A 23,137-nucleotide genomic window follows, 5' to 3' on the forward strand; every position below is an offset into this window, starting at 1 on the left:
TAATTAACAAACACATTTAGTATCTCCTGGCTTCCACACAGTCTGATGTGGACCTTTCGAACATCTACATTTTAAAAAGTCTAACAAATCTATTTAATACAGCCTACACCATCACAATAAATCCATTATTTATTTTAGACGGGTCTAAAGAAACACGATATGAAGAAAATGTAGTCTATTTCAAAAGAACAGAATAGCATACAGAGTTGTCCTTATGTTAGGCCCTGATACAGCAGACAATATTTGCTTAGAATTCCGTGGCATTATTTTATAGTATGAAGAATACAATAGAAAGGATATATTCTCCAAATGATTTGAGGGAGGGCGCACATGCGGCTATTCTGTGTTGAGCGGTTAACAAAGAAACAGGTGCCCCTATACGGTTAATTTAGAGTTATTTATGCAACTTTAGATTTTTAATACATAAGGCTGCATGATGCGACTAATGATGATCTGAAAAAAGTTGCATGAAAGGCATGAGCTCTGCTTAGCTTTTTGCACAGGCTGTACACATTTCATCAGTCTCTCATTCACAATTTGACAAGCACTTGATAATGCCTTGAATTTCCTGGATGCATCCCCTTTGTGTGACCGTAATGCCCTCTAAAAGAATCCATGCCTTTTATGGCCAGTGGCCGTTGTGTCCTTGGGCAGAATATAATCATTATAATTCCCTTCTCCAGGCTGCGTGTCCCGAAGCACCTCTCACTCACCTCAAATCTTAGACAATGCCCGTCACGTGATCGGGTCCTTCTCACAGCATCCAAGGTCCTTCTCACAGTCTACAAGTGAAGACACACATCGGGGACGCAACTGCACGTGTTCTTATCAAATGCCGAGGAGCATATTGAAGACGTTGGAAGAACTGTCCATATTTACTTTTCGTCAGCCAACAAGATGAGTAGGCCTAATGAAAGCAAAAGCACTAGGCTATGTCAATCTACTATCCCCCATAGTACAAAAGTTGACCTATTCTATTGGTCAATTTGTCCTTCTGTGCGAAAAATAAATATTCCAAACATGTCCCAGGCTGCGATAGATCCTAAATTCATACAAACACTGGCATCAAAAAACCTTTCAAAGGCAATGAGGCTAATGCAACAGATTAGAACGATTAGCTTAAAATGTTGATAAACTATTAGGCTATTTCTTCACATTATAAGTGCAGCAATGCGCACATGGCAGTAGGCTACAAGAGTGAATGTTCCAAAATCCAATCAATCAGCGGGAAAATACCATTCTCAAAGGTGACCACAAATGCAATTATGCATATAATGCTTTTAGTATTATCTTCCCCAAACTTCAAATCAAATCAAATTTTATTTGTCACATACACATGGTTAGCAGATGTTAATGCGAGTGTAGCGAAATGCTTGTGCTTCTAGTTCCGACAATGCAGTGATAACCAACAAGTAATCTAACTAACAATTCCAAAACTACTGTCTTATACACAGTGTAAGGGGATAAGGAATATGTACATAAGGATATATGAATGAGTGATGGTACAGAGCAGCATACAGTAGATGGTATCGAGTACAGTATATACATATGAGATGAGTATGTAGACAAAGTAAACAAAGTGGCATAGTTAAAGTGGCTAGTGACATAAGAATGCAGTCGATGATCTAGAGTACAGTATATACATATGCATATGAGATGAATAATGTAGGGTAAGTAACATTATATAAGGTAGCATTGTTTAAAGTGGCTAGTGATATATTTACATCATTTCCCATCAATTCCCATTATTAAAGTGGCTGGAGTTGGGTCAGTGTCAATGACAGTGGCTGTTTAACAGTCTGATGGCCTTGAGATAGAAGCTGTTTTTCAGTCTCTCGGTCCCAGCTTTGATGCACCTGTACTGACCTCGCCTTCTGGATGATAGCGGGGTGAACAGGCAGTGGTTCGGGTGGTTGATGTCCTTGATGATCTTTATGGCCTTCCTGTAACATCGGGTGGTGTAGGTGTCCTGGAGGGCAGGTAGTTTGCCCCCGGTGATGCGTTGTGCAGACCTCACTACCCTCTGGAGAGCCTTACGGTTGAGGGCGGAGCAGTTGCCGTACCAGGCGGTGATACAGCCCGCCAGGATGCTCTCGATTGTGCATCTGTAGAAGTTTGTGAGTGCTTTTGGTGACAAGCCAAATTTCTTCAGCCTCCTGAGGTTGAAGAGGCGCTGCTGCGCCTTCTTCACGACGCTGTCAGTGTGAGTGGACCAATTCAGTTTGTCTGTGATGTGTATGCCGAGGAACTTAAAACTTGCTACCCTCTCCACTACTGATCCATCGATGTGGATAGGGGGGTGTTCCCTCTGCTGTTTCCTGAAGTCCACAATCATCTCCTTAGTTTTGTTGACGTTGAGTGTGAGGTTATTTTCCTGACACCACACTCCGAGGGCCCTCACCTCCTCCCTGTAGGCCGTCTCGTCGTTGTTGGTAATCAAGCCTACCACTGTTGTGTCGTCCGCAAACTTGATGATTGAGTTGGAGGCGTGCGTGGCCACGCAGTCGTGGGTGAACAGGGAGTACAAAGAGAGGGCTCAGAACGCACCCTTGTGGGGCCCCCGTGTTGAGGATCAGCGGGGAGGAGATGTTGTTGCCTACCCTCACCACCTGGGGGCGGCCCGTCAGGAAGTCCAGTACCCAGTTGCACAGGGCGGGGTCGAGACCCAGGGTCTCGAGCTTGATGACGAGCTTGGAGGGTACTATGGTGTTGAATGCCGAGCTGTAGTCGATGAACAGCATTCTCACATAGGTATTCCTCTTGTCCAGGTGGGTTAGGGCAGTGTGCAGTGTGGTTGAGATTGCATCGTCTGTGGACCTATTTGGGCGGTAAGCAAATTGGAGTGGGTCTAGGGTGTCAGGTAGGGTGGAGGTGATATGGTCCTTGACTAGTCTCTCAAAGCACTTCATGATGACGGAAGTGAGTGCTACGGGGCGGTAGTCGTTTAGCTCAGTTACCTTAGCTTTCTTGGGAACAGGAACAATGGTGGCCCTCTTGAAGCATGTGGGAACAGCAGACTGGTATAGGGATTGATTGAATATGTCCGTAAACACACCGGCCAGCTGGTCTGCGCATGCTCTGAGGGCGCGGATGGGGATTCCCTGTAACGCACAGTGTTGAGATTGCCTGCAATGACAACAAGCTCAGTCCGATGATGCTGTGACACACCGCCCCAGACCATGACGGACCCTCCACCTCCAAATCGATCCCGCTCCAGAGTACAGGCCTCAGTGTAACGCTCATTCCATTGACGATAAACATGAATCCGAGCATCACCCCTGGTGAGACAAAACCACGACTCGTCAGTGAAGAGCAGTTTTTGCCAGTCCTGTCTGGTCCAAAGACGGTGGGTTTGTGCCCATAGGCGACGTTGTTGCCTGTGATGTCTGGTGAGGACCTTCCTTACAACAAGCCTACAAGCCCTCAGTCCAGCGTCTCTCAGCCTATTGCAGACAGTCTGAACACTGATAGAGGGATTGTGCGTTCCTTGTGTAACTCAGGCAGTTGTTGTTGCCACCCTGTACCTGTTCCGCAGGTGTGATGTTCGGATGTACCGATCCTGTGCAGGTGTTGTTACACGTGGTCGCCCACTCCGAGGACGATCAGCTGTCCGTCCTGTCTCCCTGTAGTGCTGTCTTAGGCATCTCACAGTACGGATATTGCAATTTATTGCCCTGGCCACATCGGCAGTCCTCATGCCTCATTGCAGCATGCCTAAGGCACGTTCTCACAGATGAGCAGGGACCCTGGGCATCTTCCTTTTTGTGTTTTTCAGAGTCAATAGAAAGGCCTCTTTAGAGTCCTAAGTTTTCATAACTGTGACCTTAATTGCCTACCGTCTGTAAGCTCTGCACCGTTCCACAGGTGCATGTTCATTAATTGTTTATGGTTCTTTGAAAGACAGGGTCCTGAAAAAGGGACATTTCTTTTTATGCTGAGTTTATATATATATATATATATATGTATATATACGTTTAAATACACTAAGTTGACTGTGCCTTTAAACAGCTTGGAAAATTCCAGAAAATGTCTGAAAATGTCTGAAAATGGTCATGGCTTTAGAAGCTTCTGATAGGCTAATTGCTATCCTTTGAGTCAATTGGAGGTGTACCTAACTTCAAACTCAGGAAAAAATCAAAAGAAATCAGCCAAGACCTCAGAAGAAAAATTGTAGACCTCCATAAGTCTGGTTAATCATTGGGAGCAATTTCCAAACGCCTGAAAGTACCACATACATCTGTACAAACAATAGTACGCAAGTATAAACCCTGTGGGACCACGCAGCCATCATACCGCTCAGGAAGGAGACACGTTCTGTCTCCTAGAGATGAACATACTTTGGTATGAAAAGTGCAAATCAATCCCAGAACAACAGCAAAGGACCTTGTGAAGATGCTGGAGGAAACAGGTACAAAAGTATCTATATCCACAGTAAAACGAGAACTATATCGACATCATCTGAAAGGCCGCTTAGCAAGGAAGAAGCCACTGATCCAAAACTGCCATAAAAAAAGCCAGACTACAGTTTGCAACTGCACATGGGGACAAAGATCGTACTTTTTGGAGAAATGTTCCAGAACCGGGCTCTGATGAAACAAAAATAGAACTGTTTGGCCATAATGACCATCATTATGTTTGGAGGAAAAGGAGAGGCTTGCAAGCCGAAGAACACCATCCCAATCATGAAGCATGGGGATGCAGCATCATGTTGTGGGGGTGCAGCCCGTCTGGTGTTCAACCTTCCCAAGTTCTCTCACGTCACCCCGCTCCTCCGCTCTCTCCACTGGCTTCCAGTTGAAGCTCGCATCCGCTACAAGACCATGGTGCTTGCCTACGGAGCTGTGAGGGGAACGGCACCTCAGTACCTCCAGGCTCTGATCAGGCCCTACATCCAAACAAGGGCACTGCGTTCATCCACCTCTGGCCTGCTCGCCTCCCTACCACTGAGGAAGTACAGTTCCCGCGCAGCCCAGTCAAAACTGTTCGCTGCTCTGGCCCCCCAATGGTAGAACAAACTCCCTCACGACGCCAGGACAGCGGAGTCAATCACCACCTTCCGGAGACACCTGAAACCCCACCTCTTTCAGGAATACCTAGGATAGGATAAAGTAATCCTTCTCACCCCCCTTAAAAGATTTAGATGCACTATTGTAAAGTGGCTGTTCCACTGGATGTCTTAAGGTGAACGCACCAATTTGTAAGTCGCTCTGGATAAGAGCGTCTGCTAAATGACTTAAATGTAAATGTAAATGTGCTTTGCTGCAGGAGGCACTGGTGCACAAAATAGATGGCATCATGAGGATGGGAAATGATGTGTATATATTGAAGCAAAAAGACATCAGTCAGGAGTTAAAGCTTGGTCGCAAATGGGTCTTCCAAATGGACAATGACCCAAAGCATACTTACAAAGTTGTAGCAAAATGGTTTCAGGAAAGTCAAGGTATTGGAGTGGCCATCACAAAGCCCTGACCTCAATCCCATATAAAATTTGTGGACAGAACTGAAAAAGCGTGTGCGAGCAAGGAGGCCTATAAACCTGATTCAGTTACACCAGCTCTATCAGGAGGAATGGGCCAAAATTCACCCAACTTATTGTGGGAAGCTTCTGGAAGGCTACCCAAAACGTTTGACTCAAGTTCAACAATTTAAAGGCAATTCTACCAAATACTAATTGAGTGTATGTAAACTTCTGACCCACTGGGAATGTGATTAAAGAAATAAAAGCTGAAAGAATTCATTCTCTCTACTATTGTTCTGACATTTCACGTTCTTAAAATAAAGTGGTGATCTTAACTGACCTAAAACAGGGAATTTTTACTCTGATTAAATGTCAGGAATTGTGAAAAACTGAGTTTAAATGTATTTGGCTAAGGTGTATGTAAACTTCCGACTTCAACTGTATATATATATATATATATATATATATATATATATATATATATATATATATACATATACACTGCTCAAAAAAATAAAGGGAACACTAAAATAACACATCCTAGATCTGAATGAATGAAATATTCTTATTAAATACTTTTTTCTTTACATAGTTGAATGTGCTGACAACAAAATCACACAAAAATTATCAATGGAAATCAAATTTATCAACCCATGGAGGTCTGGATTTGGAAAACCACACTACAGGCTGATCCAACTTTGATGTAATGTCCTTAAAACAAGTCGAAATGAGGCTCAGTAGTGCCTGTATGACCTCCCTACAACGCCTGGGCATACTCCTGATGAGGTGGCGGATGGTCTCCTGAGGGATCTCCTCCCAGACCTGGACTAAAGCATCCGCCAACTCCTGGACAGTCTGTGGTGCAACGTGGCGTTGTTGGATGGAGACATGATGTCGAGACATGATGTCCCAGATGTGCTCAATTGGATTCAGGTCTGGGGAACGGGTGGGCCAGTCCATAGCATCAATGCCTTCCTCTTGCAGGAACTGCTGACACACTCCAGCCACATGAGGTCTAGCATTGTCTTGCATTAGGAGGAACCCAGGGCCACGCGCACCAGCATATGGTCTCACAAGGGGTCTGAGGATCTCATCTCGGTACCTAATGGCAGTCAGGCTACCTCTGGCGAGCACATGGAGGGCTGTGCAGCCCCCCAAAGAAATGTCACCCCACACCATGACTGACCCACCGCCAAACAGGTCATGCTGGAGGATGTTGCAGGCAGCAGAACGTTCTCCACGGCGTCTCCACCTTCCGGAGACACCTGAAACCCCACCTCTTTCAGGAATACCTAGGATAGGATAAAGTAATCCTTCTCACCCCCTTAAAAGATTTAGATGCACTATTGTAAAGTGGCTGTTCCACTGGATGTCTTAAGGTGAACGCACCAATTTGTAAGTCGCTCTGGATAAGAGCGTCTGCTAAATGACTTAAATGTAAATGTAAATGTCTCCAGACTGTTACGTCTGCCACATGTGCTCAGTGTGAACCTGCTTTCATCTGTGAAGAGCACATGGCACCAGTGGCGAATTTGCCAATCTTGGTGTTCTCTGGCAAATGCCAAACGTCCTGCACGGTGTTGGGCTGTAAGCACAACCCCCACCTGTGGACGTCGGGCCCTCATACCACCCTCGTGGAGTCTGTTTCTGACCGTTTGAGCAGACACATGCACATTTGTGGCCTGCTGGAGGTCATTTTGCAGGGCTCTGGTAGTGATCCTCCTTGCACAAAGACGGAGGTAGCGGTCCTGCTGCTGGGTTGTTGCCCTCCTACGTCCTCCTCCACGTCTCCTGATGTACTGGCCTGTCTCCTGGTAGCGCCTCCATGCTCTGGACACTACGCTGACAGACACAGCAAACCTTCTTGCTACAGCTCGCATTGATGTTCCATCCTGGATGAGCTGCACTACCTGAGCCACTTTTGTGGGTTGTAGACTCCGTCTCATGCTACCACTAGAGTGAAAGCACCGCCAGCATTCAAAAGTGACCAAAACATCAGCCAGGAAGCATAGGAACTGAGAAGTGGTCTGTAGTCACCACCTGCAGAACCACTCCTTTATTGGGGGTGTCTTGCTAATTGCCTATAATTTCCACCTGTTTGTCTATTCCATTTGCACAACAGCATGTGAAATTTATTGTCAATCGGCGTTGCTTCCTAAGTGGACAGTTTGATTTCACAGAAGTGTGATTGACTTGGAGTTACATTGTGTTGTTTAAGTGTTCCCTTTATTTTTTTGAGCAGTGTATATACTGTATATAAAACAGATAACAATTCAGCAACAATTGATTACATTTCAGTGATACAAGTAATTCTGCCTCTGATACCCTCTACTAACCAAGTACAGGTAACTTCCAAAATAAAGGTTCGTTCAGAGCCATCGACGTGTCTGCTTGGGGGGGGATATATACGGCTGTGATTATAATCGAAGAGAATTCTCTTGGAAGATAATGCGGTCTACATTTGATTGTGAGGAATTCTAAATCAGGTGAACAGAAGGATTTGAGTTCCTGTATGTTTCCTTCATCACACCATGTCTCGTTAGTCATGAGGCATACGCCCCCGCCACTCTTCTTACCAGAAAGATGTTTGTTTCTGTCGGCGCGATGCGTGGAGAAACCCGTTGGCTGCACCGCATCGGATAGCGTCTTCCCAGTAAGCCATGTTTCTGTGAAGCAGAGAACGTTGCAGTCTCTGATGTCCCTCTGGAATGCTACCCTTGCTCGGATTTCGTCAACCTTGTTGTCAAGACTGGACATTGGCAAGAAGAATGCTGGGGAGTGGTGCGCGATGTGCCCTTTTTCGGAGTCTGACCAGAACACCGCCTCGTTTCCCTCTTTTTCGGAGTCGTTTCCTTGGGTCGCTGCATGCGATCCATTCCGTTGTCCTGTTTGTAAGGCAGAACACCGGATCCGCGTCGCGGAAAACATATTCTTGGTCGTACTGATGGTGAGTTGGCGCTGATCTTATATTCAGTAGTTCTTCTCGACTGTATGTAATGAAACCTAAGATGACCTGGGGTACTAATGTAAGAAATAACACGTAAAAAAACCAAAAAACTGCATAGTTTCCTAGGAACGCGAAGCGAGGCGGCCATCTCAGTCGGCGCCGGAAGTTCTTGAAACTCATGTGCTGCGTATGTATGCCAGGTAGGGTTTACACCAGTTGTAAATAGGATTAATGTGCTTAAGTGGCCAAATAAGATCTTTAAAATTAAGTTGTGATACAAACCGTATCAAAACATATAGGCCTATTGGCTAGGCTACATGAGGTGCGTGACTATGATTTGAAAAAGTTGAGGAGAAAAAAAGGCAGGAGCTGTGTCTTGCCTTACTGCACACAAGCCGGGCATCATTCAGGTAGGCTACCGCACGGCAAGCGGTAACCGGAGTGCCAAGTCTAAGACCAAAAGGCTCCTCAACAGCTTCTACCACCAAGCCATAAGACTGCTGAACAATTAATAAAATTGCCACTGGACAATTTACATTGATGGACCCCCCCCATTTTGTACACTGCTGCTACTCGCTGTTAATGATCTATGCATAGGCACTTCACCCCCACCTACATGTACAAATTACCTCAACTAACCTGCACCCCCACACACGGACTTGGTACAGGTGCCCCCTGTATATAGCTTCGATATTGTTATTCTTATTGTGTTACTTTTTATTTTTGTCTACTTGGTAAATATTTTCTTAACCAACAGTGCATTTCAAGAAGAGTTAAGGGCTTGTAAGTAAGCATTTCACAGTAAAGTCTACACTTGTTGTATTCGGCGCATGTGACAAATAAAGTTTGATTTGATTTTGATATCGATTCACAAGTGATAATATATAATTCACAAGCAATAGGCTAATATTGGTCACCCATCAGATTGTTCTTGAATGAATCTTGTCTTTACATATACTAAATAATATGTGTGAAATTTGTTTTGATTTAAAATGGACCATTATCATGCACCTGTTGGGGCAGGGGTTCATTTTCATGCTAGGTAGGCTATACTCTTGTTGTAAAGCGAAGCAATGTGCTTAATATTAGTAAAGTTGAGAAAATATAGTAGGCCTAGCCTTTAGCAAGCTAATGGGATCCTCCTCTTCTTAATAGAGGCCATCAAAACTAAGTTCTCACGCAATTGCATAGCCTATAGAAATGTTCCGCAAGATGAGCTCATGGGCTCATAAATTGTTTGATTTTCAAATTACATTTGCATTGGTGTCAGAGTGATTAGAGGGACAATAGAGTGCTGAGTACCAGGCAGTTAGCAAGTTTGATAGTCTACTAATGACCATCAGCAGCATCAGAGCTTGGAGAAGCCTGGTTACCGTGACTAAACAGTTACGTGGAATTTAACCTGCGGTCATTTCTCGTGACCGCCAGTTTATCAGTAATACGGTCACCGTAACAGCCCTAACTGAAACATGACGTGATTTATTGAAATATTGATTGGTGAAATCTGTTATGAAAGTTTTGTAATGTTTTTAAAATGTACAACTGCCTTAATTTTGCTGGACCCCAGGAAGAGTAGCTCCTGTCTTGTCAGCAGCTAACGGGGATCCATAATAAATACAAAATACACCATTGAATAGTCACTTACCCTGCTTCCACAGAGTTGCTTAAACTCCCTGTTTACTGCTGGGACCACTGGGAGACATCATCTGCTGCCTACAAGATGACAAGATAAAACATCAATAACTTATTTTCAACCATATTTTTAGCAGGGAGTCCCCAATTGAGATCAAGGACTCTTTTGCAAGAAAGCCCTGCAAGGGAGCCCTGCAAAGGAATGAACCATTAGAATCTTCAGCGTAGCTCTTTCTTACCCTGGGTGAAGGAAGTGTTCAGGTCCCAGGCCTCTCTGCTGGACTGTCATGCCTTGGAAGTGGCCTTCAGTCTGGGGGTGTCTGTAAATGGCCATGCGGGTCTGTCCCGGGTGAAAGGGCAGGTGCTGGGGCCGCTGCAGGGCCTCCATGAGGTGAGGGTGGGGTCTTTGGGGAGTGTAGTGTCCACTAGGAAAGCCAGGCTGGCTAGGGTATGGAGGCCGAGAAATCATGTGGGGGGGTGGGGCCCCACCCTGCTGCATCCCAGGATGCACTGCTCGGGGGTCGTACAGGAAGTTGGCCACTTGAGGCAGGGGCTGGGAACTCCAGCGGCGTGCAGCAGCGTTGTGGCTGTCCAGGTCCAGGATCTCTTTAGGGCTCTCTGGCCGCTCTGAGGTCTCCTCCACCCGAGCATGCTGAGGCTTCATTGGGCTGCCAGCCTCCCTGCTCTCCTTCCCCGCAGAGCCTCCATGGAGGCCTTCGGGCAGGAGACTTGGGGACATCAAGCTCACCCCGGAGCCCTCAGAGCCCAGGGGGGAGCCCATGCTGCTGCCCTCCTTCAGGCACCCATTGACCTTGGCACTGGCTGCAGGCAGGTAGGTGTTGGAGGGCATGGGGTGGCGAGGCTGGTATTGCTGCTGCCTATGCCACTCCTCAGGTGGGTAGCCCCCCCGGCTGTTGCCCTGGGGCTGGGGGTATAAGTGTTGCTGCTGGTACTGGGGGTACATGTTGGTGTGGCCCTGGAGATGCTGCTGCTGGCCCATGTGGTATGGATAGGAAGCTCCTTGCTGGTGGTAGGTGGGGTAGCCGGCAGGGTTATGGTTTGGGTTCATGGTCTGGGGCATAGCTTGGTTTGGGTAAGGCTGCCGATTTGAAGGGGGCATGGGCCTGCCCATAGGTTGACCATAGTGTGGATGTGTTGGGCTGCCCATGGCTCCAGCAACCTGGCCCGGAGAGTGGGGAGGCATGGCTGGGATGTGACCAGGTGCTGGTCCCCTTGGCCCCAGACTGCCCTGGTTACCCAACTGTGTCTGTTGCACATTGGGACTGAACGACTGTTGTTTATAGATGCTGTTGGGAGGTCCAGACTTCATCATGTTGGGGTTACCAGAGCTGCCTCCAGAATCCCTTCTGCTAGTGGGCTCGCTGGGCCTCTGGTCTCCATGGTCGGCTGGGCTGGGCTGGGGAGGCAGCTGGGACACAGGGTGGCTGGGGGGCAGGGAGGTGAAAGGGGCTGGCTGTGGTGGACCAAGGCCAGGCTGGGGGGCGCATTTTGGCATTCCATGCATGGGGCTTGGCTGTGGACCACGTTGAAGGGGATTCTGAGCCACATGTGGAGGTGTGTTCTGAGGGTTTTGGGATCCTTGCTGTGGGGCTTTCTGACTGATATGTTGAAGGATGTTTTGTTGCTGTGCATTCTGGATCATGTGTTGATGGGCGTTCTTAGGGTGAGGGGCATTCTCTGGGATTTGCCGAGTGGGGATCTGGGTTATATGCTGTGGAGCATTCTGGGAGTGCGGAGAGTTCTGGGAGGGAGGTGAATTGTGGGGGTGTGGAGGAGGAACAATGGAAGGGTTGTTCTGTTGAGTGAGAGTCTGGCAGACAGACTGTCCTCTTCTCTCCCCCTCCTGGTTGCCGGTTGTCTCTGAGCTCTGTGGGTGTCCCGGCCCAGACGCAGCCTGCTCCCCGGTCCCGCTACCCCTCTCCTGTGATCTGCCCAAGTTTGGAGCCGAGGGGCTCTGCATGCCCCCAGTGGGGTGACTGGGAGGCTCTGTGGAACGATCCTGATCAGACTGGACGGGGGTTATCCGCGTTCCTGCATGGTTGTTGTTGGTCGTTTTGTGATCTGATGTGAACTCTGTTAGGACAGAGAATATAGAGGAAGGATGTTACAGTGAACACAAAGGATCCATTTGTTGAACATTGAGTTTATGCCTCTACAGATGGAGAACATGTTCTATTACTTTTCAAGACACAGACTCAAAATTAACACCATCTTTGATTATATTTGTTCAAGAAATGTTTAGGGTTTGTCCTTTATATAAAACATCTTCTTGCTAGTGTAGCTGCAGTGTGATGACATGTCATCTCAGTTCCACCCTCAAAGCAAGCCGCGAGACTTCATTGAAGTGATGAATACTTAGTTACTTACTGTGAAAAATTATTAACATCACATTGCAAAGAGACAGTTTGCTTATGAAATATAGTCAGAACTTCAGACAAGTCTGAATATAATTTTTTGGGGAGGTAGACGAGGATCCAAGTTGATTTTCATAAAGCTTAGAGGGAGAGTTGTAAAGCAAAGAAGATCATTCCTACCTTTGGGCTGCATGTCTGCGTGATGGGCAGGCTGGCTATCTGGGCCATCGTCTCTGGCAGGACGCAGCAGGTGAATTTCAGGGGGAGGTGGGTGCTGCGAGGGCTGAGCTTGAGTTGGTGCGCTGCCAACTCCCTGTGGGGGCTGCTGCTGAAGGTTGCCCATGAGCTGGCGTGAGGAGCCAGCAGGGAGTCCGGTGGAGGAAGCAGACAGCTGCTGCAGGGCAATCATCTCTGGGCTCTCCAGCATGGAGGCCAGACGCTGCCGTGAGTCCTGATGAGGCATGGGAGGCCGCAGGGCCATGGGCCCCGGGGAGGTGCTGATGCCACAGGGCATCCTGTACTGGCTATTTGGGGGTGGGGGGTACCCTCCAGGGCCACCAGGCTGCTCTGGCCAGGGTTTGGGGCCCATGGGACGTGGACCCCCATGAAAATAGGGGTGCTGCTGGTGGTTAGCCATATTCTGCTCCTGCATCCCAGGTCCACTGGGCCTCTGCTGGCCTTGGTGGTTCATCCCTGACCACATGCTAGGAGGCACGCCCATGCCTGGACGAAAGGCAGGGTAGTTGTGTTGTGGTGGGACGCCAGGCCCGGGGTAACGGTTCCCACCGGGGTGCATGGGGTGGCCGTCGGTGCGCTGGCGGGACGGGTACATGTTGCCTTCGGGCGTGGGGGTGCAGAGGCCCCCAGACTGGAGGGCCACAGGGCGGGGGCCCAGTGAGGGGCCGTGGGTGGGACCCATGTAGGGGTGCTGCTGCTGGTGGTGCTGGGGATGGAGAGGCCGGCCATCAGGCCCCACCTGGTATCTAGGGCCAATGTGGTGACCATCCCCCAGGTGTGGCTGGAATACAAGCACGTCTATCAGTATGTCTGTATAGCAGCAAATATAACCAACCAACGGTGACAGAGCAGTAACACACAAAATATTGTTCAGCTTGAGCACACTGTGAGCAGAGCAGATAAGATAATTCCTCATCAGATATGTGAAAACTCCATGGGATCGTTTTCTTAGCTGATCTCACCTGCATGTTGTAATGTTGAGGCATGTGGTGAGCATTGGGGTCTCCAGGCCGGGGCATGTGTCCCTGTCCAGGGTGAGGGTAGGCATAGCGGGGGTCCATGGCCATCCTCTGACCATACATGTGAGGACCAGGGGGGTGCTGGAGCTGCTGCAGAATGGATGACAGTTCAAAATCTCATGTCTAAAATGTCATGCATTTATCTGTCCTTATCTAAAATTACTCTTAACTGTTTTTCTCTTCATTAACTCCTACTGAAGTACTAAAGCACTATCTCCTATGTGAAATATTGTTTGACATGCCTGGCCTCCCTTTAAGCCTAAAAAAGAACTACATATCAAATAAGCGTTCCTAGCTACCTGCTGTGCTGGGTGGTATAGATTCCCAGGGTGGGGTTGTCCATGTTGCATGCTGTGGGGGTGTGGGTGTCTGTTGGCCCAGTGGGTGGGAGGGGGAGGCTGGGCCACCTTGTTCCCCTCCTCCATGGCAGTGCTGCCCTTGCCCCCTGGATGTGTCCGTTTGCGCGAGGCATGCTCAGTGGCTCGGCCCAAGCGCTCTGGCCCCGCCTGTTTGGGGCCTTTGCTCCGCCTCTTCTCCTTGCGGTCTTTCTCACGGTCCTCACCACACACGTGGAACTCTTCGTCCGTGTCACCGTCCTCTGACGGCAAGTGCTTGAGCAGGGCTCGGCTGAAACAGCGCTCCAGGGACTCCGCCATGATGCTGTACTCTGCCGAAAAACACAGACACAAATATCAGAGTATCATCTGAATGTCATTGCATAGACACACCCCAGCGTTGGGCGACAGGCTGACCAGCCCAGAGGGCCGTAGTGTGGTTGACCCCTGGCCCCAGTGCCTCTCCCTGGGGAGAGCATTCAGACAGATGGATGACTCCAGACAGGGGGCTTAGCTAGGGGCTGGAATGTCTCTCTGGCAGGCAGGCAGGGCCTGGTGCACTGGAGCACAACTCAATCCCTCCCCATTCATCACTGTCAAATCTGTTAAGGCCAGAGCCACATTTACAGCCCAGCTCTCCCCCAAAATTCTCTCCTCCTCCACTTAATCAAATTAATCTATTTCACATTCATAATTGAAGTCCAAAGTCAATCCCAAAAAACGTTTTTCACATGCTAGAGGCATTTGAGGGACATCATGCGTGAGGTTAAGGTCAAAATGAAGTGTGTGTATTTACCACTGTCTTCCCCATTGTACTCCATGCAATTCTCAAACATGAGCTTCACGTCAGACACAAACTCCTCCTTGGCGATGTACTCCCCTTCATTCAGCTTCCTTTCGATGGTGGACAGGTCCATCGGAGTCTGAGGAGAAATCAGGGCTAACGTAAATTGCTACTTGTGGAATGGATGACATCAAATTAAAATGTGAAAAAAACTCATAACCGAGGCATCTAACCTTCATTTGACAAAGTTTGGACCCATCTTTTTCACTGTGATTTCGCTCACCTGAATGATCTCATTATAGTTGGGGGCATAGGATTCATCCACAGGCTCCAAGAAAGGCCAGGAGTCTTTGTGGGCTTTCAGGGCCTCCAACACTGTGGAGAACAGTTGTAGTCAGAATAGAGGCACCATCCTGGCTAACTGTCCAGAAGAATCTGCAGCAGGTCAATATGCTTCACACATACAGATATGATACAATGATGATTGCATAGACGACAGGGCATATTATTTTACTTTACCTTTGTACAACGCTGTATAATCATCATCAATTTCATAGCTGCAATAAAAGATAGAACATTTTCAAAACAAATCCACACTCTCCATAAATGACCAGTACTCTAGTGTTGAGTGGTAGTGTGCTCTTACAACGCTTTCGTCCTGCGGGCACGTTGGATGGGTGAGTGGGGCTCCAGGTGCAGCAGTTCGGGGGGCAGGTCCTTCCCCTGGGATATCAACCAGGCCTTCTCCTCACGCAGCTTCCGCCGCCGCGCTCGCTCTAGGGGACACAGCAGAACACGGGAACCACAATGAATTACACACAACAGCATAAAGAATAGTGCACCAATGCTAGTGGTACTTCCTAGCCTCCTTACAGTTTCAAGGGCACTTGTTGCCCATCCGGCCATCTGCTGGTTCGCAGAGTCCATAAAAACCAGGCATAACATCACGATAGACTGAAGGAGTTCGGGGAAGAGTGATTCATCAACCATCTTCTTGCAGGCATAGCTGATCAAAAGATGAGACAGAGGAGCACATATTGCTTTATCTTTCAACATGAAAGGCCGCCCCCTGCTGTGCGGATTAAAAGATGGAGGGTTGAGGCTCCGATCCACCCGAGACCAGGCAACTCAGCCGGTCCTGCTGTTCATCTATAATACATTCATGAGGGTCGTTCAGCAGTTAATTAACCGTTGACAGATGACATCAGACGGAGGAAGAGACTCCTGTGATTCAAAGGGCTCAACATTCCCACTCTTAGCCCAATGCGACACAGATGTAGGATCTTAAATTTGATGACTTATGCTACTCAGAATTTTCCTGCACCGCAAGAAATGCAGATGCAGATGAGCTTCTTGATGTACATAAATTGGCTGAAAAGCCACAGTAACACATTGTTACATGCGGACCACACCGCGCGTGCATGTTGATTTTGTCCACTCACACCAGACGCGATCATGACACGCAGGTAGAAATATCAAAATGAGAACCAACTATATTAATTTGGGGACAGGTCGAAAAGCATGAAATATTTATGGCAATTTAGCTAGCTAGCTTGTGTTGATAGCTAATGTGTATTGGGATATAAACATTGGGTTGTTATTGTACCGTAAATGCACAAGGTCCTCTACTCTGACAAGTAATCCACAGATAAAAGGGTACAACAAGTACGTATCTAGTAGTTGCTCCTCCTGCAGGCTTCATCTGACTTTATATGGTGGTTGGCAACCAACTTTAAGGTGCATTATCACCACCAACTGGACTGGAGTGTGGACCTTTCAATCACCCACGTAGGTATATGCTCCTAAAAACCAATGAGATTAGAGGCAGGACTTGCAGCACGTCAAGTGTCACAAATAGAACTAAATTATATTTTACCACAGGCTACAAAGATGCTCGTTGACGCGGGTGCAATGATTGAATAACGTGCGTGTACATTTTGCAACACCCGCACACGTGAGCAGTGTGGTCAGAATGTTATATTAATTAAGAGTAGTAGTACTTTTCATGTAGCTTACTTTCAGCCAGCTAATAACCTAACTACCGATCAAGCAACATTATGGACTAAATGTTAAAATCCTGTTGCTGCAGGATTATTTTGCTGTGACAATATAGGTCAAATTAAGATCCTACCCCGGTATAATTCACAACCAGGGGCAGTGGCAACGGTACCGGCAATACAAATGCAGAGGTGTGCGCGAGTTTGGCTGTCCTTTAGAATCCATCATGTCGTCTTTGATCCCGGAGTCTATTAGTGTAACACTCCGAGCCTCACCCCGTCTACCCCTCCCAGCTCCACTACTCACCCTCCACAGCTTTGACTCTCTCCTGCTCCTCTCTCTGACGCTCCTCCTGAAGCAGCATCTCCTCCTCTCGTTTCTGCTCTGCCAGCAGGGCCTGCCTGTCCATGTCCACATCCCTCTGTTTCTGCTGCTCCACGTCAGCTATGGCTTGCAGCGTGTCCTGGACACACAGGAAACTATCAGTCCACTGGGTCTCACAGGAGACAGGACACACTAAGAACACCAAGAACCATCTATACACAAACACACAGCTGGTTTCACCTCCTCCTCTTGGCTCATGCGTTTCTCAGAGAGCCGGTAAGAGCTGCGTACTGGGGTGGGGTCCAGCAGCCTCTGCTTCTGCTCATTCTCCTGGAGAAGCAAAATAATCAAGATTAAAACACAAACAAGTGGGCTCGTTATTCACACTTGTAAAAAAAAAAATTGCACGCAGTCGCATTGATCAAGTAATGCTTCCACGGGAGCCAAAACCCAAGCAGACCCTGGGGAATCCTCTTTGCTCTTCCAGCAGAGCTGTGAGGAGAGGGTTCACATGCCCTTTGGCAATTCAGGCTCTGTTCCTCCCCACTCCCTGACTACCCCACTTTAAACCACACCCACCGCGCTACCCACCACCCAGGGGGTCTCTGACTAACCAAACTCCTCCATGCTCCCCGTGATATTAATAATCAAATGTAACAATTACCACTAAAAGCCAGGGGAGTGGGGGTGGGCTGTTTCTTGTGTGTGTTCATTTGCAAACAGATCGTAGCATTGCCACTTCATGAAAAAGCCTATATTGCAGCAATTACTAAGTAAGTTACATTATTTTTTTGTTCCCAAATCCTGTCCATGAGTATCAAAATTGGTCACAGAATACAACCCGTTAACATTTATACACAGACTACAACATGGAAGAAAAAAACTACAGAAGGAAGCTGCAGTCAGAGTGGAGCCCTCTGGGCTAGGGAGTTTCTATATCTGTCAGGGAATTGGCTTGGTGCTTCCTGTCAGAGCCCATCAGATGACCGGGCCTGTGAACACCACCAGGGCTAGCCCCTTTCCCCTTTTAGAGTTCTGCCTGCCAGCAGCATGTGAACATGTTTGAGCAAGGCAGGTAGCTCCATTGGTGCTTATGGCCGCCGCCACCACAACTAGAGGGGGTGTCAAAGTGCTGAATAAGCTACAGCTCCCATCCCCAGTCTTCTCTCTCTGCACCGCAGCACCAGCATGTCCCGGGGCTCCTCTGCTCTGCATTACCCACAGCACTTAATACCACACAGGAGATGGAGTGCCTCTGGTGTCGCCACTTAAGTGGTCGCCAATACTGCAGCGCATAGGGCCGTCAATCAAGAGGCTCCATCCCACCTCAAGGTGAGCGCCTGCCTCCCATCAGCGTCCCCACCAAATGGCTGTGATGGCCAGGGCTGTGGACGGGAACTGGAGGAATCCACGCTAGTGTGCGCTCACACACGCTACACATACTTTGTACTGCCAGAGCCTGCACCCGGTGGGAAGGGAATGTTCAGCAGCTTGAGAACTGTGAATATGTCCAGAAAGATACCAGCCAGGCATGCTGGCCGTGAAGGACAGGTCACCATCGGGTGATCATTAGAGAATGACCCCATGCCGACAGAATGGCCAAAGGCCTTTAGACCGGCACAGACGGGCAGGCTGTGTTGGGTTTCTATAGCAACAGGGCCAGTATGTGTCATCAGACAAGAGGACACTAGGAAATGGTGGGCTAGGGATAGCAGCCACCACCAATCAGAATGTTCTCGTCTCGCAACAGATATACTGTCTAACTACGTATCCTCAAAGATAAATGAGTATGCAATGTCTTAAAAGGGCAGCGTTTGAACAGTTAAAACATGGCGTCAATCTCCCAAGGCGAGTCTCATTCCCCAGAAGAAAAACTAGTGATAAATGAGCGTCCCCAGCCCCGACTGTCATGCTAGCAGCAGCTGCACACAGGACAACTGGTCCACAGTGAAAGACAGACATGCTTTGGGCCCAAGGCTCTGTAGGGTTTAGAAGCTGGTGTTCTGGGCGAGCAGAGACCAGTCCGCCTCCACACCTGTAGGTACATCACACAGCCTCCCTCCCAGCCTCCACTTCCCAACGCCTCCTGGAGTCAATGTCTGAATGAAGAGTGAGGAGAGAAGAGAGCTGTCTGACCTTGAGCTCGATCATGCTGCTGATCTCAGGGAGGAAGTTCTGGCTGATGATGCGGTAGAGGTGGCGGTCCTGGGGGGACGTTTTGTCCTTGATGCTCTCAGCCAGACTGGCCCACTGCTCCTCTGTGTCACACACCAGGGACCAGGCGCCACGCTCACGGTCTGGACGGACAGACACATCATGGTCAACATGAGTCCCAATCGTCAGCATCAATATACATCTCTAGTCAGGAGTAGAAGTCGACCATGTTTGATAGCTTTGTCTTTTTGCTCTCACCTGTGCCTGAGTGCAGACCTTCCAGTCCATTCTCCTTCTTCACTTCGTTCTCCACCTCACTGAAACAAAAGGACAGCCCGTTAGGTATTTACCATGCACTCCAAAGCATTGCATGAACAAGGACTGGGGAACAAAGCTGGTGAAAATATTTGTTTCTCTGGAGACATTTTGTTTGAGAGCGGAGAGAACGTGAGACCACAAAGGAGAGACCCTGCTGCTGGTCACCTTAGCTGGATATCCTCCACTTTCTTCTTTGGTGGTCTTCCTCTTTTCCTCTTCTCTGCTGGTTTGATCACAAGGGCTTCACTGTGGGGGGACAAAATCATGAAAAACAAAATATCCGCCCACACTTTAAATTACACAGGCCTTTTACCTGTAACAGGCTAACAAGTACATGTAGTTACGGAGAATAACTAACTATGTTGGTGCCCACTTTGTCCTTCCTTAGAAAACATAATTTGCAGTAGGAAGTGCTGCTGTTTACATAGGTCATTGCATTACAAAAACCAGAACACATATATAAATGCGCACACACACACACAGTAAAGTATCAGAGAATCCAAAAAATAGAAAACATGGTTATATACGCTAGCATTGTGTTCACATACTGCGACCTCTATTGGTTAATTAAGGGCAAGCAAAACCATTCAACGTCTACAACTGATGTCCTATGGTGCAACCCTCTTACCGGAGCTGCTCTGCTTTCCTCTTGACCGGGTCCTCTTTGTACATGCGGGTACCATAGAAGTACCAGTAGAGGGTACCGTTCCCATCTTGACCCAACGGCTCCACGCGCAGGCTGTCCGCATCCAAGCCCTGGGATCAAACATTGCATGAATTAATAATGTACAGTACCAGTCAACAGTTTGGACAAACCTACAAGTTTTTAAAAGTTTTTTTATAGGGAAGACATCAAAACGACGAAATAACATGTATGGAATCATGTAGTAACCAAAAAAAAAAAGTAAAACAAATCTAAATATATTTTATATTTGAGTTTCTTCCAAGTAGCCACCCTTTGCCTTGATGACAGCTTTGCACACTCTTGGTATTCTCAACCAGCTTCATAAGGAATGCTTTTCACATATGCTGAGCACTTGTTGGCCTTTTTTCCTTCACTTCGCAGTCCAAAGCATCTCAATTGGGTTGAGTTCGGGTGATTGTGGAGGCCAAGTCATCTGATGCAGCACTCCATCACTCTACTTCTTGGTCAAATAGCACTTACACAGCCTGGAGGTGTGTTTTGGATCATTGTCCTGTTTAAAAACAAATGATAGTCCCAACTAAGCCCAAACCAGATGGGATGGCGTATCGCTGCAGAATGCTGTGGTAGTCATGCTGGTTAAGTGTGCCTTGAATTCTAAATAAAATCACTGTCAGTGTCACCAGCAAAGCACCCCCACACCAATACACTTCCTCCTCCATGCTTCACGGTGGGAACCACACACGCGGAGATCATCCATTCACATACTCGGTGTCTCACAAAGACATGGCGGTTGGAACCAAAAATCTAAAATTTGGACTCATCGGACCAAAGGACAGATTTCCACAGTCTAATTGCTCGTGTTCTTTAGGACAAGCAAGTCACTTCTTATTGGTGTCCTTTAGTGGTTTCTTTGCAGCAATTTGACCATGAAGGCCTGATTCACACAGTCTCCTCTGAACAAGAGGCGGCAGGTAGCCTAGTGGTTAGAGCGTTGGTCCAGTAACCGAAATGTTGCTAGATCGAATCACCGAGCTGACAAGGTAAAACTTTGTCATTCTGCCCCTGAACAAGGCAGTTCACCCACTGTTCCTAGGCTGTCATTGTAAAATAAGAATTTGTTCTTAACTGACTAGTAAAATAAAAAAGGTTAAATAAAATAAAACATAAAAAAACAGTTGATGTTGAGATGTGTCTTACTTAAACTGTCAAGCATTTATCTGGGCTTCAATTTCTGAGGCTGGTAACTAATGAATTTATCCTCTGCAGCAGATTTAACTCTGGGTCTTCCTTTCCTGTGGCAGTCCTCATGAGAGCCAGTTTCATCATAGCGCTTGATGGTTTTTGCGACTGCACATAATTTTTTATTTTATTTTTTAGTTATTGAAATTTTCGGCATCGACTGACCTTCATGTCTTAAAGTAATGATGGACTGTCGTTTGAGCTGTTCTTGCCATAATATGGACTTGGTCTTTTACCAGATAGGGCTATCTTCTGTATACCACCCCTACCTTGTCACAAGACAACTGATTGGCCCAAACGCATTAAGAAGGAAAGAAATTGCACAACTGAACTTTTAACAAGGCACACCTGTTAATTGAAATTCATTCCAGGTGACTACCTCATGAAGCTGGTTGAGAGAATGCCAACAGTGTGCAAAGCTGTCATCAAGGCAAAGGGTGGCTACTTTGAAGAATCTCAAATATATTTTGATTTGTTTAACACTTTTGGTTACTACGTTATTTCATAGATTTGATATCTTCACTATTATTCTACAATGTGGAAAATAGTAAAAATAAAGAAAAACTCTGGAATGAGTAGGTGTGTCCAAACTTATGACTGGTACTGTACATAATTCACTTCATCAGGTTAGATAGCACTTCTTTAGCCAGTCACCATAAATGGCATCACAATAATTCACCATAACTACAGCTAACTACAACAAAAACTACAACAAAAAAGTGTTTATCCATTTTTTTTTTACCGTTTTCCCCATGCTAACTCTGACACAGTCATAACAGGAGTTAAACAAGGTGCAGACTTGCGGTAACCGGTGTACTCTCTGTGTGTGTGTGTGTGTGTGTGTGCGCAGTACCTTGAGCAGGTCGAAGACATCGGCAGCGTCCAGGCGGTAGTCACACAGCCTGTGCAGCAGTTCCACCTGCGTGCGTGGGGCCAGCTCCTCAAAGGGCCCCTGGCGCAGCGGGTTAGGCTTCCCCTCCTCCAACTCCCAGCGGTAGTTGATGATGTCGTCCAGGTAATCGCTGAATGCCTGGGGGCTGAAGGGGAGAGGAGTGATTAGTCCCATATGTTTTCCCACACCTAGTAAAGTGTCGCCATTAATCTCTGAGACAATGACATGCTAGTATGACAATACAATAGTAAGGAGGGCTGGGTATTAACAAAACCATATTGAGATCTACTGCAGTGAATTTAGTTGGAGCAAACTAGTCAAGGGTTCCAATACAACATTGGATAATTTTGTTGTTTCTAACCCATTCATGTCACATACTTAATATCTTCAACTAGAAGGTATTAATTCTCAAATGCCTACTGTTCTTATAGTGTCAAACGGTCAAAACTTGGAACATATACTTTGTATTGATACCAATCTAGGCAGTTAAAAGGAATACCGATTGGGCGATGGTTAGACAGAAATTACAACACAATAATTCCCCTAATATAAAGACCTTCGAAGAGACCATTTGGGATCTGACAATAGCAGCACCATTACTCACTCACTTCCAAATCCTTGTCCTTAAAAGTTAAGAAAAGTAGGCTGTCCATTGTGATAATCATGAAATAATTCAAGCTGCCATACCGTAGTAGTTCGAGGAAAAAGGAATGCGAAAAGAAAGCCATTTTGTTTGCATTTGAGTGGGTTTTATATTAGTGACGCACCGATATCGATAT

General features: G+C 47.2%; 1 protein-coding gene across 3 annotated transcripts in view; it reads right to left on the reverse strand.

Moving 5' to 3' along the window:
• Positions 1-23,137, reverse strand: part of LOC115134055 (chromatin remodeling regulator CECR2-like) — a 65,171-nt gene that overhangs the window by 13,702 nt on the left and 28,332 nt on the right. For 2 of the 3 annotated variants that reach the window (XR_010464688.1, XM_029667625.2), the window contains exons 3-18: positions 22,320-22,503; positions 20,210-20,337; positions 19,747-19,827; positions 19,522-19,580; positions 19,246-19,406; positions 17,350-17,439; positions 17,092-17,248; positions 15,434-15,563; positions 15,307-15,344; positions 15,071-15,162; positions 14,800-14,926; positions 13,968-14,335; positions 13,612-13,758; positions 12,593-13,430; positions 10,277-12,131; positions 10,051-10,118 (exon numbers count right to left, since the gene is read on the reverse strand). Coding sequence is in view for 1 of the 3 variants with exons in the window: in XM_029667625.2 (XP_029523485.1) it covers positions 10,070-10,118; positions 10,277-12,131; positions 12,593-13,430; positions 13,612-13,758; positions 13,968-14,335; positions 14,800-14,926; positions 15,071-15,162; positions 15,307-15,344; positions 15,434-15,563; positions 17,092-17,248; positions 17,350-17,439; positions 19,246-19,406; positions 19,522-19,580; positions 19,747-19,827; positions 20,210-20,337; positions 22,320-22,503 (4,504 nt within the window). In the remaining 2 variants the exon portion in view is untranslated. The remainder of the gene's footprint in view (positions 1-10,050; positions 10,119-10,276; positions 12,132-12,592; positions 13,431-13,611; positions 13,759-13,967; positions 14,336-14,799; positions 14,927-15,070; positions 15,163-15,306; positions 15,345-15,433; positions 15,564-17,091; positions 17,249-17,349; positions 17,440-19,245; positions 19,407-19,521; positions 19,581-19,746; positions 19,828-20,209; positions 20,338-22,319; positions 22,504-23,137) is intronic. The other variant, XR_010464689.1, reaches the window with a different exon arrangement.

Source organism: Oncorhynchus nerka, linkage group LG9a (genome assembly GCF_034236695.1).
Source record: "Oncorhynchus nerka isolate Pitt River linkage group LG9a, Oner_Uvic_2.0, whole genome shotgun sequence".
Taxonomy (NCBI): domain Eukaryota; kingdom Metazoa; phylum Chordata; class Actinopteri; order Salmoniformes; family Salmonidae; genus Oncorhynchus; species Oncorhynchus nerka.